This window comes from Monodelphis domestica, chromosome 8 (genome assembly GCF_027887165.1).
Source record: "Monodelphis domestica isolate mMonDom1 chromosome 8, mMonDom1.pri, whole genome shotgun sequence".
Taxonomy (NCBI): Eukaryota; Metazoa; Chordata; class Mammalia; order Didelphimorphia; family Didelphidae; genus Monodelphis; species Monodelphis domestica.
In genome coordinates, this window is record NC_077234.1 from 164,117,363 (window position 1) to 164,134,986 (window position 17,624).

The 17,624-nt window shown below is 36.7% G+C and overlaps 1 protein-coding gene across 9 annotated transcripts in view; it reads right to left on the reverse strand.

Annotated features, from left to right (window-relative positions):
* Nucleotides 1-17,624, reverse strand: part of DOCK9 (dedicator of cytokinesis 9) — a 115,344-nt gene that overhangs the window by 35,876 nt on the left and 61,844 nt on the right. For all 9 annotated transcript variants that reach the window (XM_056806981.1, XM_056806979.1, XM_056806977.1 and 6 more), the window contains 5 exons: nt 13,129-13,244; nt 7,545-7,682; nt 7,244-7,426; nt 4,528-4,641; nt 4,169-4,384 (listed from right to left, as the gene is read on the reverse strand). In XM_056806981.1, coding sequence (XP_056662959.1) covers nt 4,169-4,384; nt 4,528-4,641; nt 7,244-7,426; nt 7,545-7,682; nt 13,129-13,244 — 767 coding nt within the window. The remainder of the gene's footprint in view (nt 1-4,168; nt 4,385-4,527; nt 4,642-7,243; nt 7,427-7,544; nt 7,683-13,128; nt 13,245-17,624) is intronic.

Here is a 17,624-nt window from a genome sequence, read left to right on the forward strand (position 1 = left end):
GTCTTTCTTTTTGTTTCTATTTTTAGTTCCAGAGTTTAGCAGAATAGTAAACACTTCATAAATTTTGTTTCCTTGATTTGATTTCATTGTGTGTCAAGCATGGGGCCATAAAGAAGGAGGTGGAAAGAATAATCATTTATACAGCAACTACTAGGTTCAAGACTCTGAGCTAAGTACTTTTTCCAAATATTATCTTATCTGATCCTTAAAACAACCCTGTGAGATAAGTGCAATTATCATCCCCATTTTAGTCAGACTATTAGCATTTATTAAAGCACCTACTGTGTGTGAGTCATTGTGCTGCACTGGGGTTCTCCAGATTACAATCTAATGGGGGAGCAAACAAATCTGTAGAATCTATATACCAGATAAAATAAGGAAGTGTGAAGGGTTAAATTTTGGGGGACAATTACTCCTTTTCCTCTTAAATATAAAATTGAATTATATATTATTTATTTTATATCATTATTTATTAATATATTAAGTTACATACATAATATATAACTATATAATAAGTAAATATATTAAATTAAATATAAGAAGTAGAAATTAATAGAAACTATCTTAACAGAAGTAAATGAGAGGGAAGGCACTAGAATTAAGAGGGGTTGGGAGAGGATTTCACCTACTGTATGGGGTTTTAGTTGAGACTTAATGGAAATGGGAGAGGCCAGTTGGTAGAGATAAGGAGGGAGAACATTCCAGGCATGGGAGACAGCCAGAGAAAATGCTCAGAGATGAGATATGGAATGCCTTATTAGTGGAATAGCCAGGAGGCCAGTAGCACTGGATCAGTATTATACATGTTGGGGAGTAAAGTATAAGGAGGCTGCAAAGCTGGGAGGGGGTTAGGTTATATGAGTCTTGAACACCAAACAGAAGATTTTGTATTTCATTCTGGTGGCAAGAGGGAGCTGGTGGACTTCATTGAGTAGAATGGGATTGTGCTTTAGAAAATTGGTTTGATGGCTGATGGAGGACGGATTGAGGTGGAAAAAAATTTGAGGCTGGAAGACCCGGCAACAGGCTATTATAATAGTCCAAGAGTGAGGTGATGAGGACCTGCACCAGGGGGATGGCAGCGATGAAAGACGAGGAGCATCTTTGAAAGATGTTGTCAACATGAGATCAATAGCCTTTTGACATCATACTGGATAGAAGAGAAGAGATAGTGAGGAGTTGAGTTAAAATGCCTAGGTTTTAAGCCCAAGGGACTGGGACAATAGTATTATTGCCTTCTACCTGTAAAGGGAAAGAAGGAGGTGGGAGTGGTTTAGGAGGGGAAAATAATGAGTTCAGTTTTGGACAGTTTAAATGTCTACTGGACATTTCAGATGTCTGATAGGTAGTTGAGGATACAAGATTGAAAGTCAACAGAATTTAGGCAGAATGGTTTAAGAATCATTAGTGTCGATTATTTAATTAATTCAATTTAATTAACAATTAAATTAAAAAGTAATTAAAATCCATTGGAGCTGATGAGATCACCAAGTGACTGTATAGAAAAAGAAGACAGAACCCCAAAGGGCACCTAGGGTTAGAGGACATGATCTGGATGAGCACCACAAATGAGCCTGAGAAAGAGCAGTCAGATCGATAGGAAGAGAACCAGGAGAGAGTGGTGTCCTGAAAACCTAGAGGAAAGAGGGAACCAAGGAGGAGAGGGTGATAAATAGTGTTAAAGGCCGCAGAGAGGTCAAAGGAAAAAACCAGGGGATTTGGCAATAAGACATCGCTGACAACTTTGGAGAGAATGCTGAGGTCAGAAGCCAGATTGTAAAGAGTTAAGGAAAGACTGAGAAGAGATAAAGCAGAAGCACCTTTTGTGGACAGCCTTTCAGGAAGTTAGCCACAAAGGCAGAAGAGACACAAGGCAATAGTTAGTGGAGATTAAAGGATTAAATGAGAGTTTTTTAAGGATGGGGGAAACATTTCAGACTGTAGGGAAAATGAAAATAAATATCATAGTGGGGATAAAAGCAGGGACAATCTGCTGAAGGTAACAGGATGGAATAGGACTTTTTTTGGTTGAGTAAACTGAGGCAGATAGAGATTAAATGACTTGTCCAAAGGTATCTAAGTAATAAGTATCTGAGGCCAAATCTAAACTCAAGTCTTCCTCTGGGCCCAGTTCTCCAAATACTGAGCCCCCAGCCACCTCCAGGAAATCACTTTCTAATGGTGAACAATATACCAAAAAAAATTTTACTTATAAAAAATATATAGGCACATCTTATACATACAATTTATATATATATGTATGTATAGATATGCAATTAAATGCATACTACACTACATAGATTTACACTGTATATAGTGTAAATGGAAGGAAATTCAGTGAGAAGGCTCTAAGTGGGGGTGAGGGGAATACAGAGAGACCCAGGATAGGTCTCCTGCAAAAGGGCGATTTGAGCTGTCTTGAAGGAAGTCAAGGAAAGCAGGTTCCTAAGACGACAATGGGAGATTTTCTTTCAAGTGTGGGTCTGCGTTAGAGTGTGAATGTCGTTTCTCCTAAAAGAACGTAAACTTCTTATGGAACTTTTCTTTTTGTTTTTGTATCATGCTCAGGGTCAGTGTCCGGCATGAGTACTGGCGAAGGCACTTCATAAATGCTTGTTCCCTCCCCATTTGACCCCATCTCCATTCTCTCTTTTGGACACCCTGATTTCCAGACTAAAAGAACACGACTTGTAGTAAATGACATCATTCCATCTGAAGTTAGGCTAGCTGTCACGGAGACAGTGAGAATCTGGGGTGCTGGGTGTGGGTAATCCTAAAATAAAACCATTATGGAACATGTTTAGTGGCCCAGAAAGTTGTAAAATTGGGTTAGCACACCTTCAGGCCAAGGAGAAAAAAAGTAAACTTTTAATGAGGCATCCACCAGAACAATGAGCTTCATGGACTAAAGGTATCCGGTGTTGCATAGCCCAGCACAGCAGAGTGGACAGAAAACTGGCCTCGAAAAGCTGGGTTCGGGTTCTGCTTTCTACCTGTGTGATCCTGAATAAGTCACTTAAATGCTGTCTATCTCAGTTTCCTCATCTGTAAAAGGAAGGGGTTAGACTCAGTGGCCTCTCAGGTCCTCAGAGCTCTAAAATCTACAATCTTAGGAGGCTTTTAGTTCAGACTATAACAATTCAGTCCTGAAGCAGAGCATAAAATGCAAGAATAATTAGTTCCTTTCAGCATCCAGGAGGTGTATAACCATTCATCACAGTCTCAAACCCCACACTACACGCTTTTTGTTCACTTGAAATACAGTCACAGGAGAGTTGAAGTAGTTCTAAATGTCAGTGAAATATAATAAGCTTTTAACACTTGGATAGATGGCTCAGCAGGGACGGATCAAAGCATATAAATCTTGGTGGGGTTTTTTGCATACTGCCTTACATTTATATTGCATTTTATTTGGAAAAATATTGATGGTGGGTCTCAAAAGTAACCTTAGCAGCAACAATTAAACTACTTTAAATGACACACAATGGATGTCAAAGTGAACATAATTTCCCAACTATTGTAGACTATAAAAATGACTTTGCTGATTAAATAGGACCGATAAGGGTGGGGAGAAGAAATCTTTCCAATGTGTAAAAAATATCTTACTAGAGTGATGCATCATTTAACAAGAAGCAGGAAAGGTTTTTTTTTTAAGCCAAGCTGAATGCTTCGGTTCTTAAAACTCAGAACCTAAAAGAAATCAGACTGGAAGGAGGCAGTCATTTCCATTTTTTAAAAAAATCATTAGTATTAGTTAGGTATATTTTTTAAGGGCAGCTAGGTGGTGAATAGAGCATTTGGCCGGAAGTCAGGAAAGCCTGACCTCAAACCTAGCCTTGGACATTTAGCCACTATGTGACCCTGGGCAAGTCCTTTACCCATTGCATCGCCCTTACTGTTCTTCTGACTTGAAACCAATACACAGTATTGATTCTTAGATGGAAGGGAAGTGTTTTTAAAAATGTAATTTGGAAGCAATTTTAAAAATAAAGACATACTCAATTAGATAGAAATAATATTAATACATAGCCTGCAGGAGTACTGATATATTGTTGGGAGTCTCCTGTTTCAGCGAGTTTTCACTGAATGTTTATGCACAAAATCTTAACTGATGAATAAAGCTTTATTATATTATCTAAATCATGAAATCAAAGGTTTTTAAGGCTACCTCAGAGAGATCCCCATTTTTGACGTGAATTCTTGCCATGCTGTCCAGCCACGTCTTCCTGAGTTCAGGAGTGCTTGCATAGGACTTGGCCAAACTATACTGGAGGTCCACTAGCATCTCGGGGTCATTTTCATGCTCCTTCATTTGAGCCGTGGCCATTAAGACTGTGCGAATCCTTTTGGTCAGATCCTTGACATCAGATGAGAAGCTGGTGTGCTGAAAGGAGAATAGATAGTCCCATGTAAGCCTTCATTGACTCCTTTCCTGGTACAAACCCAACTTGGAGTATTGGTCAAAAACTGAATGTTTCTGCTTCCCCTTCTCTGAAGGCAAGAGCAAGGAAAAACCCGGTTACCCACCTTAATAAGCCTGTCACTGTTGGCACAGTTATTGATGATGGAAAGGGACTGCTGGAACCTGGTTCCTCCAATTCCGACAACATCTGCTATCAGTTGGCTTACAGAAATGATAACCTTGAAGAAAAACCAATAGGATATAATCAATGTGCATTTAAGGATCTACTCCACAAGGCTGCATTTTTGGTTAGGATGTTTATAGGGATAATAGTAATTGTTTTCAGCAGTTGGTTCTTTGAACGTAGCTAAAAAATGTTCACAAAACATTTTTATTATGTTAGATTTCTTTTGGAAGGTAACTTCAAATTCATTTGAGAATTTGTGCAGTGAATCTTGTATTAGCAGCCTATCTAATGACAGGAATTAGTTATTTGAAGTGTAATAACTCAAAATTTTCTAATGCCTTAAGGCTTACAAAGAGCTTTCCTTATAATACAGTGAACTGATCAATCAATAAACATTTACTAAGTGCCTGCCAGGTAACAGGCACAGTTCTAGGTGCGAGCAATAGAAATGTTAAGAAGAACCCAGGCACAAAAATAGGCATGTATTAGAAAACTTTTTTACAGTGGAGAAAAGGAAGGGAATAAGCATGTGTAAGCACCTACTATGTGCCAGGAACTGTGATAATTGCATTACAAATATCATCAAGAAGTGTGTGAAGTGGATGCCATTTTTATTTCACTGTTCAGTTGCTTCAGTCATGTCCAACTTTTCATGGCCCCATTTTGAGTTTTCTTGGCAGAGCTACTAGAGTGGTTTGTCATTTTCTTCCCCAACTCTTTTTACAGAGGAGAAAACTGAGGCAAACAAGGTTAAGTGACTTGGTCAAGGTTGCAGAGCTAGGAAGTATCTGAGGCCAGATTTGAGCTCAGAAGATGAGTCTTCCTGACTCCTGCCACTAGCCATCCTACATCCTGCCTCCCTCCAAGTGCTATTCTGATCCCTGTTTCAGAGTTGACAACATTGAGGCAAATTGAGCTTAGAGATGAGGACAGTGAGCTTCAAGAAGGTTTAGTGATTTATAAAAGTATGGTAGAGTGGAGAAAATACTGAAATGAGGAGTTGCTCTTAACAGGTGTTCTCTGAGCGATCCACAGAATGCCACTGAAACTCTGAGCTGGATTTCCTGGTCTGTAAGACAAGGACCCCATTAGCCTTGGTACCTTACTCTTGGGTGGGTCAAAGGAAATGATCTGTGTTGGGTAAAGCCTCAAGTCCTGCAACCGTCAGCTCTTCAATTACTTGTTCATGGTCGGTAAGTGACTGAATTATGACTCAAAACCAGTGTTCTAACTAAGCTGACTGGACTGCCCCCCCAAGTATTATTTGTACACCTACTTACTGCTTTCCAAAGCTTGGCATTTGTTTGTTTTTTGGAAAGCTAAGGGACAGGGAGGCAGTATTGAATTCTCAATGTTGACGTTTTTCTTCTAAGTTCCTTGAGATACTGTCTTTTATCACGTTTGTCGCTCTCCTGGAACTTGGAGCTAGGTGGCATGGCTGCAGTTAGGAAGACTCATTTTCCTGAGTTTTAATAGGGCCACAGACTGGGAAAGTCACAACTCTATTTGCCTCAGTTTCTTCATCTACAAAATGAGCTGGAGAAAGAAATGGCTCACTATTCCAATATCTTTGCCAAGAAAACCCCAAATGGGGTCATGAAGTGTTGGACACCAGTAGACATCCAGAACACAGCACCATTGCAAAGAGCTCAATAAATATGGGTGGGAATGAATAAATGAATGAAAATAGAACATTTTAAATGGTTTCCATCATTTACATGCGGAAAGGAGAAATGACAATAAATGTAGCATCTCAAATAATTAGCAAGCAGAAATTTAGAATTAATCAGTACAAAAAATGACACGGTTTTGCATAGATAAAAGTTAGAAAAATGAAAGTGGGGGACACGGGGATGGTAATTGGGGGGCATCTTTTTCTTTATAGTCAGCCTGCTTGCTAGGGAAGCTCTTCATGGAAGATGGCATCATAATACAGTGACCTTGATTTAGAAACAGAAAACCTGGGTTCAATCCTTACTCCACCTATGTGAGCTTGGAAAAGTCATTCATTCTTTTTCGGTCTCAGTCTTGCATCTATAAAATGACAGGGTTAGCTTTGAGCTGCCAGGCAGGTAAAGTGTCACAGCAGATTGAGTGATGGGTCTGGAATCAGGAAGAACTAAGTTCAAATGCTAACTTTGACATTTGCTAGCGGTGAGACCTTGAGCAAGTCACTTCACCTGTCTACCTCAGTTTCCTCATGTATAAAAAGCAGATAACAATAGCATCTACCTCCCAAGGCAATTGTGAGCATCAAATGAGATACATTTGTAAAGTTCTGGCATATAATTGATACTTAATAAATATCCAATTTCCTTTCTCGTTACCTATATCTAAGACTCTCAGATCTTAAAAAAAAAAATTCAATGGAATCCCCACGCCTTGAGCTAAGCATTTCAGTCCATTTTCCCACATTGTCTCAATATTTAAATTATAATAGTAATTTCATGCTAATTCTTGTAGAATTTGGGAAAATAACACATGGGTATTAGCCAAGATGGCATTTTTCCAATCCAATAATGCATCCTTGAGCCAGAATATTATAATTTGAAAGAGGAGACAGATCAAGAAACACAACACTCAAATTATCCAGCTAAAATTTATGAAATTAAAACAATATGTCTATGCCTAAATGAGAAAGAAATCACACTTACTTGCAGATGTGTCCTCACAAAGGATTTTTTTCCTGTGTAGTCAAAATTATTCCTCATTAAGAAATAGAGCAGCTGGGAGGCATCAGTACGAATAGAACTCAGCTTGGAATTACAGTACTTCAGGATCTCATAGCATAAGGCAGAACACATATCGGCTCTCCCTTCATAAAATGTAGAGGGAAACTGTAGGAAAAGGGGAACAAATACAATAAAAATAAAGCCCAATAATTTGCCTTTAAATTTCAGATGCAGAAGAAAATGAGATGGACAAGTAACCATTTATCTCCATTAATTGACTTACCTTGTAAATTAATGATCTTAAGGCAGTGAAGACGTTTTTCAAAGCTGTCTCCGATTGGTGTTTTTGAAGAAAACACAGGTAAACGTCAAAAACCTTTTTCATCAGTGGATTATGTCCATGATCAGCCAGAAGCTGGTTCTTAAAATAGAGTCGCAACAGTTAGTAGGATAGACCAGGAATCCCTGAACATTTTTAAAGCATTTCCAAGTACAAGTGTGACTCACTTCATACAATAGCTATATTTCCTGATCGGTTGTACAGAAGTAAAAACTTTTATTTTCAAAAATAAAATGAGCTGTATCATAAATATGCTGGTTAAGTCCCCCTCTGATATTTCATAGGTACCATGCATAAAATATTTCAGTGAAGCAAAGAATACTCGTGTCACACAAATAATATCCAAATGTAGTCCTATGATTTCAGATGCTTTCTTTTCTTCCCTTTTTTTTTCTTATAGAGAGTTTTGGGCAGCTACATAGGTGGCACAGTGAATAGACTATTAGGCCTAGAATCAGAAAAACTCATGTTCCCAAGTTCAAATCTGATTCTGGGCACTTACTACTTGTGTGACCCTGGGCAAGTCACTTAATCCTGTTTGCCTCACTTTCCTCATCTGTAAAATGAGCTGGAGAATGGAATGGCAAATTACTCTATGATCTTTGCCAATAAAACCCCATAATGGGGTCACAAAAGATCAGACATGACTAAAACAACTGAACAAAGCAGAGTTTTACTTGATGCTGTTCAAAAGTCAAACTATAGATTTTGAAATTATTATACTTTAAGGCAAGTCCCTGAATTATCTTTTGTGATGAGAGCAGCTCTTACAGAAGTGATAGCTATAGCATAGTCCTTAGTCACTTGCCATTGTTAGTTGTAGTCACACAGGGAAGTCCTAGACAACTAGAGTTCTCTAATAAAACAATATGTAAAAAGTCTGTAATATAATCCAGGAAGCAAACATACCAACAGTAAGGCAGGGAACTGTGTCAGGGCTCTAACTTATTGTAATGTTTCAAGAGCAAAAATTAAATTACTTTTTTATTAACTTTTTTTCCACTTGTAAAAGAAAAAAAACTAGAAAGAAAATCATGAAAGGTGTGGTTTTGAGTCATTATAATTAAGATTTTTTTTTTTTAGATTTCCCCCAAGCAAATAGTTTCATTAATTCAGTTTTTTTTTTTTCTAGGTCTGGCTAATCAAATAATTTATATTAGTTGCCTAAAAATGAAGAACAACAAGAGGCTCACACACATGGATTTTCTCACCTAACCATGCAAACAAAATGGTCTGGGAGCAGTTTCAAGGACAAAATGTATGCTGCTGTCTATGTATGGGCATAAAGGCAACTATAGGCTATTTTGTGTGGTTTGCTCCGTCAGAGCCATAATCCAAGAGAATTCGAACAAAAACCTTCCAAACGTTGACCTCCTTAAATCATCTTATAGTTTGGACTTGCCAGGCAATAGATACACATTTTTGCTGCTCAGTCATTGCCGACTCTTCGTGACCCCATTTGAGCTTTTGTTGGCAGAGATACTGGAGTGGTGTGCCACTTCCTTCTCCAGCTTATTGGGCAGATGAGGAAACTGAGACAAACAGGGTGAAGGGACGTGCCGAGAGTCGTCGTTAAGAAGTATCTGAGGCCAGGTTTGAACTCGGGAAGATGAGGCTCCCTGACTTCAGACCTGGTACTCTCTCTACTGTATCACCTCTGTGCTCTAGGCAACAAACTATGGAAACCAGCTTTCTTAGAAAGGAGTTGGAGGGAGTAAGTATTACAGAATTTCAGAATTACTATGTATCCTTTCAACTCAAAGTATCGGAGGTTCCTAATATATATAAAACTCAATGAAGCAAAAGAATGGCATCAGATCATAGGACTGAGAGTTCAAAGGAGCCTCAGAGAAAAATCGAGTCGAGGTCTATTTTACTGAGAAAGTAAAGGTTATCTGTTTGTTCAAGGATGAAGTTGCAGAATCATTCATTAAACAAATCGATAGCGATGGGCCTTTTCTAAAACAGGGCGAGGTGGAGGGCAGCGGCTGTTCTTGCCACTCCTCGCACTGGCACTTACCCAGAGCCTCGTGTGGAGAGCTAGGCATTGATAAGTGCTACCCTTGAGTAAAAAACATTTTTTGGTTCCTTAAGATCAGCCTGTTTAAAGGCTGATTTTAGTGAAGAGGCTTTTTAGGCTCTCACATGACATGCTCAACCCTCTTGAAGAAGACGTGTTATTAAGTAATTGTCGTACCTGTTTACTCAGGTTTTCTGCTTTGAGAATCACTCCTCTACAGTTCATTTGTGGAAAAGCACTCTTTCAACCACAGAAGCAGTGAATTAACCTCACTTAATTGAGCCAACACAGCCAACCACATTAAAAAAAAGCTACCAGTTCAAACTGTTTTTTACCAACTTCCTGGCAACTCCCCCCCTGGAAAGGATAATGTTGTAAAGGCTAATTTAATCAATTACTGGTGTGTTCACTCTTTTCATTCTTATTGCTCTCCATAATTATATCTTAGTTTTTACAATACAGTTCACGTATTATGTTCATTTATCACCCAATAAAACTGCTTTAAGAGAAATAAAGGAATTTTTAAAAGAGGAATAAAAAGGAAGTAAATGATTATTAAAAATATTTTAAGAGGAAACAGAGTGCCGTAGTGACTATGTTAAAAAACAGGTTCACAGAGGGACATCTCAATATACTTTACAGTTTTCTATAGGTAAGACTGACTGGTGATTCAGGTAGAGGGAAATTCTAGATGGGGAAACCACTTCTTATCAATGCAGCCCAGCACCTTCTCTTCAACCTAAGGTTCCTCTTAAGTGGTTTGTATTGAGTAATAAGCTTAAGTCACTTGCCCATGGGTCACACAGCCACAATGTGTCAGGGGACATTTGAACATAGGGCTTCTAGTTTCTGAAGTCACCAATTACCCTGCCTCTTTACAGTTTTATAAAGCATTTTATCTATAATAAATGAATAGGTAATAGACAATATAAAATCATTAATGTATATAGATCATAACAATTCTTATCCATAAATATGTTTGTGCATTTTGTATTTTTGTATATTATAGATATGTTTATTTAATATATACATTTATATCTATATATATTTATATATGATATTAAATTGTATATATAACATAGCCTATATGTAAATGCATTTATATGTAGTATTTAAGTATAAAAATATGTTTATATAATATATAAATTAAATAAGATATAAATATAAATTTATATAAGATAAATATGATATATTAAATACAAGTATATATACAAGCATAAGATATGAGTACATCTTACATAAAATATTTATAATTAATGAATGTTAGATTTATAGTATATCAAGTGATACATACATGTAAGAAGATAATTTATGAATATAAAACATAATTTATATGTATAGAAATAGCATATATAAAATATACATTTATACATAATTTTTAAATGATTGATTTTATAAATGTATATGTAAGCAATCATATGCATAAATACATTTCATATAATATATGTAAGCACAATATATTATAATATATAAATCAAAGAATGTATAACTATACATTTATATAATATATAACTATAAAATATCTTATGTAGAAATATATCTTAAATATGTTTATATACTACATAAAGCAATAATATATGAATGAAAGAATAAGTATATAAAATATAAATATATAATAGGTAAATATGTCTTATATAAAAATATATATTTAGAGAGCCAGTTGTTAAATATTTATTGGCATACCTCTGGCAGGTGTTCCTGAAAGAATATTCTCTAATAAAACAAGAACAGGAGTCATGTTTGATATTTGGAAACATTTTCCTCCTTCTTCTTTTATTCTTTTTAAATGCCCTTACCTTCTGTCTTAGAAGTGATACTGAGTACTTATTCCAAGGAAGAAGAGCAGTAAGGGTTAGGCAGTTAAGTGATTAGCCCAGGATCACACACAGAGGAAATATCTGAGGCCAAATTTGAACAAAGGATCGCTTATCTCCAGGCCTCTTTCTCAGTCCACTGAGCCACATAAGGGCCCCCGCTTTAGGCTTTTAAACCTTAAAACTGCACTAGAACTTTTGGGACCTGGTCCAGTGATAAGAAATCTGAATTCCATAGAGTATAAAATAAGTCCTAATCATTACAAAACAATTTAAAAGTTGAAATTCCATCAATAGTCTTTTTTAAAAAACATAAATATAATTCTGCAAAGGCTTTCATAGATGTGATATCATACATAAAGTTGTATATGAGTTATCATATATTTACATAAATTATTTTTATATGATAGCTTAAATAAATTTATTATCTTCAAATAATCACAGATAAATATCTTCAATAATCACAGATTTTTTTGGTTGAGTAAACTGAGGCAGACAGAAGTCTGAGAAATGATCCTCCATATTTCTGGTGGGTGCTCCCTGATCACACCTGTTATTGTTACACGCTACCTTTACTTTATACAAGTAATTCACCTTCCTCTTCTCCCTTCCTTTTTTAGAAAAGCATCATTATCCAACAACTTTGGAAACTGTGGGGTTTTTTTTTAAAGGTATGAGTAGGTGAGCTAACTGTAATATGAATTAAGTTAGGTAAAATACTCTTATTTGGGGGGAGAAGTATGGCTTACAATATTAAAGTCCTTCTGGTACCAGAGACCAAATATAGTTTAATTAAGAAAGGGGAGATTCTTGTTAAGCCTCTGGTTCTTCAACACAAGAAAGAGGGTGAGGAAGGATCTGCCTTTCTACTCTTAATTAAAATATATTTCACCTCATGGTACCAGAAGTCCTTGAATATTCATTGTTAAAGCTTTTTTTTTTTTAAGTTTCTTTCCCTTATTGTCAAATATACTTTCTTTGTTTCACTGGAAGACTGAGAAGGATAAATAAATAAAACCACCAAATCCATTTGTACTAGCTAATTCAAATTATTTTAAGGTGTTGTCCTAACTTTAAATCTATGGCTGAGAAGGATAAACACATAAATAAACACCACATTCCTTTGTACTAGCCAATTTAAATTATTTTAAGGTGTGGTCCTAACTTTAAATCTATGACTGAGAAGGATAAACAAATAAACAAACACCAAATTCTTTTGTGCTAGCCAATTTAAGTTATTTTAAGGTGTTGTCCTAAATGTAAATCTATGACTTTTACTGCATGTAACATAAGGATCCCTTCCAAGGAACAAAGATAACAGAAGACAGAAATGCCTGATAGGGTCATTGAGTTTACCTTCCCCTAGGGTGCAGTAGAGTGGAGAAATGTTTCCTTTGGTACATGTTTTGCCCTACCCAAGCTTTAATTACCTCCAGAGGCTGTGTTTCCATCATTTCAAAGCATGTTGTACAGACTAACAAATTAAGTTTTATTCTATTTCAGGGAATTCAAGTCATTAGCAGTAAAATGGTTTCCTTAATGGTATTTATGGCTTAGCATCTGCCTAGAATGATTTACAAATATCAAGGAGGAAGAATGAGTTGCTGGAGGAGAATCTCTTCAGGCAGGGTTCAAACCAATGAATGAACTGAAAACATTAAAAACCAGTCATGAAATTCTTGCTCAAACAAACCTTAAATGCCAGCGTGAATAGCGACAAAGTATCCAGAGCTGTGAGGCAGACCTCAGTGGCGATGTTGGCTTCTAGTAAGGACTGGTGGAGAACGTCTGCGTCAGAGTGGCCGTAGCCTGTATGAATTATAACATGAGCATTACTAAGTAATGGGTTTGAATTCTGACACGAAGGCTTGTTCTAGGAGGCAATGAAAGGAGAGTCAACTCTGGACTATTTAGAGACCCTTCCTCTGGTTCTTCCCTTGCTGTTCCGTCTTTTTAGGCATGTACGACTCTTTGTGACACCATTTTGGGGGTTTCTTGGCAAAGATACTGGAGTGGTTTGCCATTTCCTTCTCTGGTTCATTTTATGAATGAAGAAACTGAGGCAAACAGTCATACAGTTAGTAAGAATCTGAGGCCAGATTTGAACTCCGGAAGATAAGTCTTCCTGATTTCAAGCCCAATGCTCTATCTAGCTATCTGATTTTCTGATTTTGGATTATTGGCCATAAATTGGCAAAAAATGGGCAATTTCCCCCATTCATTGGCATTTTCAGAGGAAGGAAAATACAAAATTTATTGCAGTAGCCACTTCAACACAAATTTATTGTCGATTATTGTGCAAATATATACCCATTATATGTAAAGCTACTACATTTTTTGATTTAAAAAATTTTGGTGGGAAAGTAATTAAATTATTGCTTAAGTGAGACAGATATACATTTACACGTACTATCAACGTCCCCAATTGCCACAGATAATCTAGAGTTGACAACATTGCTTCCCAGTGGCTGCAAGCCATCTTAAGAAAAGCACTAAAGTCACTTCCAGTGAAAGAAATGTTTAAGAAAAGGAAAGAAATTTTAGGATGAAAACTTATGGTTTTTCTAACCTAATTACACAAACATGAATACATCATTTACTCTTCTCTTTATTCAATGGTGAAACCAATTTTGTATTAATGTGAGTGTAGTCGATGGGAAATTTGAGAAATTAAACTATGAGATGGCACACATTAGCAAAAAGGCGTTTAGTGATGAGAAGTTATTGTATAGACCTAGACAGCAAAGAAAGATCATGTATCAACATTATTTAATTCCACATAAAATGTCTTTCTCCAAAGACCTCAAAGAGCCTACAAATAAATAGGCAATTTTCATGATACCCCAGTGAAGTGAATGTGGTCCCATTTTATAGATCAGAAAAATGAGGCACAGAATGCATAAAGAATTCTCACAAAGTTAGTGATAGGATAGAAAAAGACCTCGGGCTCCAAATTTCTTATTCAATTCACTATTTTCCAATGTTTTAAAGTGATATAATTAGAATAAAATCAATCATTTTAACTAACTAAGATGAGAATTTTTTTTAAACCCTTATCTTCAGTCTTGGAGTCAATACTGTGTATTGGCTCCAAGGCAAAAGAGTGGTAAGGGCTAGGCAATGGGGGTTAAGTGACTTGCCCAGGGTCACACAGCTGGGAAGTGTCTGAGGCCAGATTTGAACTTAGGATCTCCCATCTCTAGGCCTGGCTCTCAATACACTGAGCTACCCAGCTGCCCCTAAGATGAGAATTTTTTTAAAAAATACAATGCCTAAATTACAAGTCAGTTCTTCATTGTGATTTTTAAAAACCCATGTATACAACTTCCTTTTTAAACTTCGGTGTGAATTTGACACTATAACGACCTAAATTAAAATTGCATCTTGTTTTGTAAAAGTGGTTAAATTGAAAATTTCAGTTTTATGCTTCTGTATTATCACTAATGTAATATATCTGCTAGACATTTTGTTGTGGGTGTTCCCATTTTTCTCTTTGAGATTTCATTCGGGCTTTCTTTTTCTTATATTTTGCAGTAAATCTTCCCTAGAGGATGAATATGAATACATTTTTGGTTTTGAAAGAATACTAACTTTATTTTATCAGAGAAGCCATCACTTCATTCTATGAAAATTGTGTGATGATAGAGAGAAAGGAAGAGAAGAAATATTGAACTGATGTGAGAGTGAATTTATTGCATGGGCAGACTATGTAACAGATACAATACCTGTTCTTGGACCAACCAAAAATTATCCTGCAAGTACTGGGTTAAAGGCACCCTTTTTTAGGTGCTTCAATTTCCCCATAAATAAATATTAACTTAGATAAGATAGTAACAGGTAATTCATTTCAGTGACTTTGACTGGGGACTGTTTTTTTCTCTCTGGCAGATTGAAGCACTTTAGGAGCTGTGCTCCTTCATTAGAATGCTAAGTTCCTCCAGGGCAGAGACTATTTACTTTTATTTGTATTTACATAAAGTCTACATTTTACAGTAGGGATTATCTTGCATACTTTTACTTGCATCCACATTTTACCAGGAGTTTGACACTTAGTACCCCTCTGATTAATGCCTTAAAGTGCTCTTTCTTTCTATCTTCCCCTCCTTCCCTCTCTCTCTCCCCCTCCCTCTTCTATGTCCCTGCTCTTCTCTCTCTTCCTCTCCATCTCTGTCTCTGTCTGTCTGTCTGTCTCTCTCTGCCTCGGTCTCTGTCTGCCTGACTGTTTGTTTGTCTGTCTCTCTGTCTCTGTCTCTGTCTCTCTCTCTCTCAGTCTTTGTCTCTCTGCCTTTGCCTAAGTCATAAAGGTATTAGAAAGAAATGGATCATTTGTCCACAATTAATAGTTTTTGTCCTACTTCCACCTGAGCTAGTTGCTCAGTCACATCTGACTCTTTGTGATCCTGTGGACCACAGCACACTAATACTGTCCATGGGGTTTTCTTGGCAAAGATTCTAGAATAATTTGCCATTTCCCCATTCAGTATTTTAAGGCAAACAAGAGATTAAATGACTTATCCAGAGTTCACAGGGCTAGTGTCTGAGGCCAAATTTGAACTCAGGGCTACCTGACTCCAAGCCCCTCACTCTACCCACTGAGGCACCTAGCCTCAAGAGACAGTGCACTAAAAACATTAAATATGTGTTTTCTTTTTAAATGTGAAATTCCACAATGGGATTTCCTCACTGACTACAGTACTGCAATGTAACATTGAGAACTAAAATTAGAAGTGTGCTTACACTTCCATATTATACATATATAATCTATCACATTAGAAGCAACACAATGAAAAATAATTTGATAGATTATCTTAAAATTCATGATCTGGCATTTAAAGGGACCCAGGAAAGGGAGATCAAACTTAATGGTCTCCAAACTGAAACAGCCTGGTGTAGCGGTGTTGGGTGACTTCATCAAATGGATTATTTGATCATTCTAATAATCGATAGAGACTCACCTAGGATGCTGACCACTAGCCAAAGCACAATCCTTGGTGGCATGTGTCCCAGAGGCTGCTGACACCTGTTTTAAGGTCTCTGGTCTCCTTTGTCTATTTATATATGCATGCTAATATATGTCTGTGTGCAGGTATTATGTACTATATACATATGTATATGTACATATACTTACATGTATTACCTGCTTTACTATTGGCCAAGACTGCTTTCAATATTGTGACAGAGGCTGGCACAGGCTGAAGAGTATGTGAAATTGATTCCAGTCCTGGGGCCCCTCCCCCGATGAGGTGATCAATTTCACATAATCTTCAGCCTGGCACATTTTCTCTTGTGACAGATGAGCCAACTCATTATATTTGCTGTTTCCCCTGAACCCCGCTTTGAGAAGGGGGGGTATCCCCACTCTTTTCCCCTCTCAATACTGAAAGTCCAAACTTCCCACAGAGTACAAACTTCTCTCTTTTATCTTTTTTAAATACAATATCCAGTAATAAAGAAATAATTAAATTGGAAATGGTTGGGTTGCTTCATTGACAAATTATGGACCAGAGATCAGGGAGAAGGAAAAGGGAGAAAGATAATAAATAATCTTCTAAAATTTTATTTTTCTGATTTAGTTGTCATTTTAAGTCTCAAACTGTTGTCTTGGCTCCATTCCATAAACATACCCAAACATACCTAAGTCATATTTCTTTTTTATAATTCTCGATCTATAATTAAGAGACTTTCATAATTGTCTGAACAGCTGGGAGGGAAAACAAAATAAATACTGTATTTTCAAGTGGTTTTGTTTGTTTTTCTTGGCCTTCCCTGAAACTAGAATTTTCTTCTTTTCCAATAGTTCCAATAGTTCAGGGTCCAATAGACCCTGAAAACAACTTCAATGAGGAGAAGCAGTTTGGAGTAGGAAGGATTGGGTACAAATCCCAGCTCTGCCACTTACCACCTTTTCAGCCTTGACAGAAAGTGGCATCCTATGTAGGCCTCAGAGTTCTTGCTTTTAAAATGATAGAGTTGGATTAAATGACTTCTGAGATTCCTTAATATCACTGAATCTAGAATTTTATGATCTACAAAAGCATTCTTTTAAGCTACAAAAAACTACAGACTGATAAAAGCACCCCAAATCCAGACGCTCCATAAGCAATCTCCAGATAACATTAACACTGTCTTCATTGATGTGCCACTATCATGATAGGATGACTTAACTTTAAAAGTTATGAAAATAACATT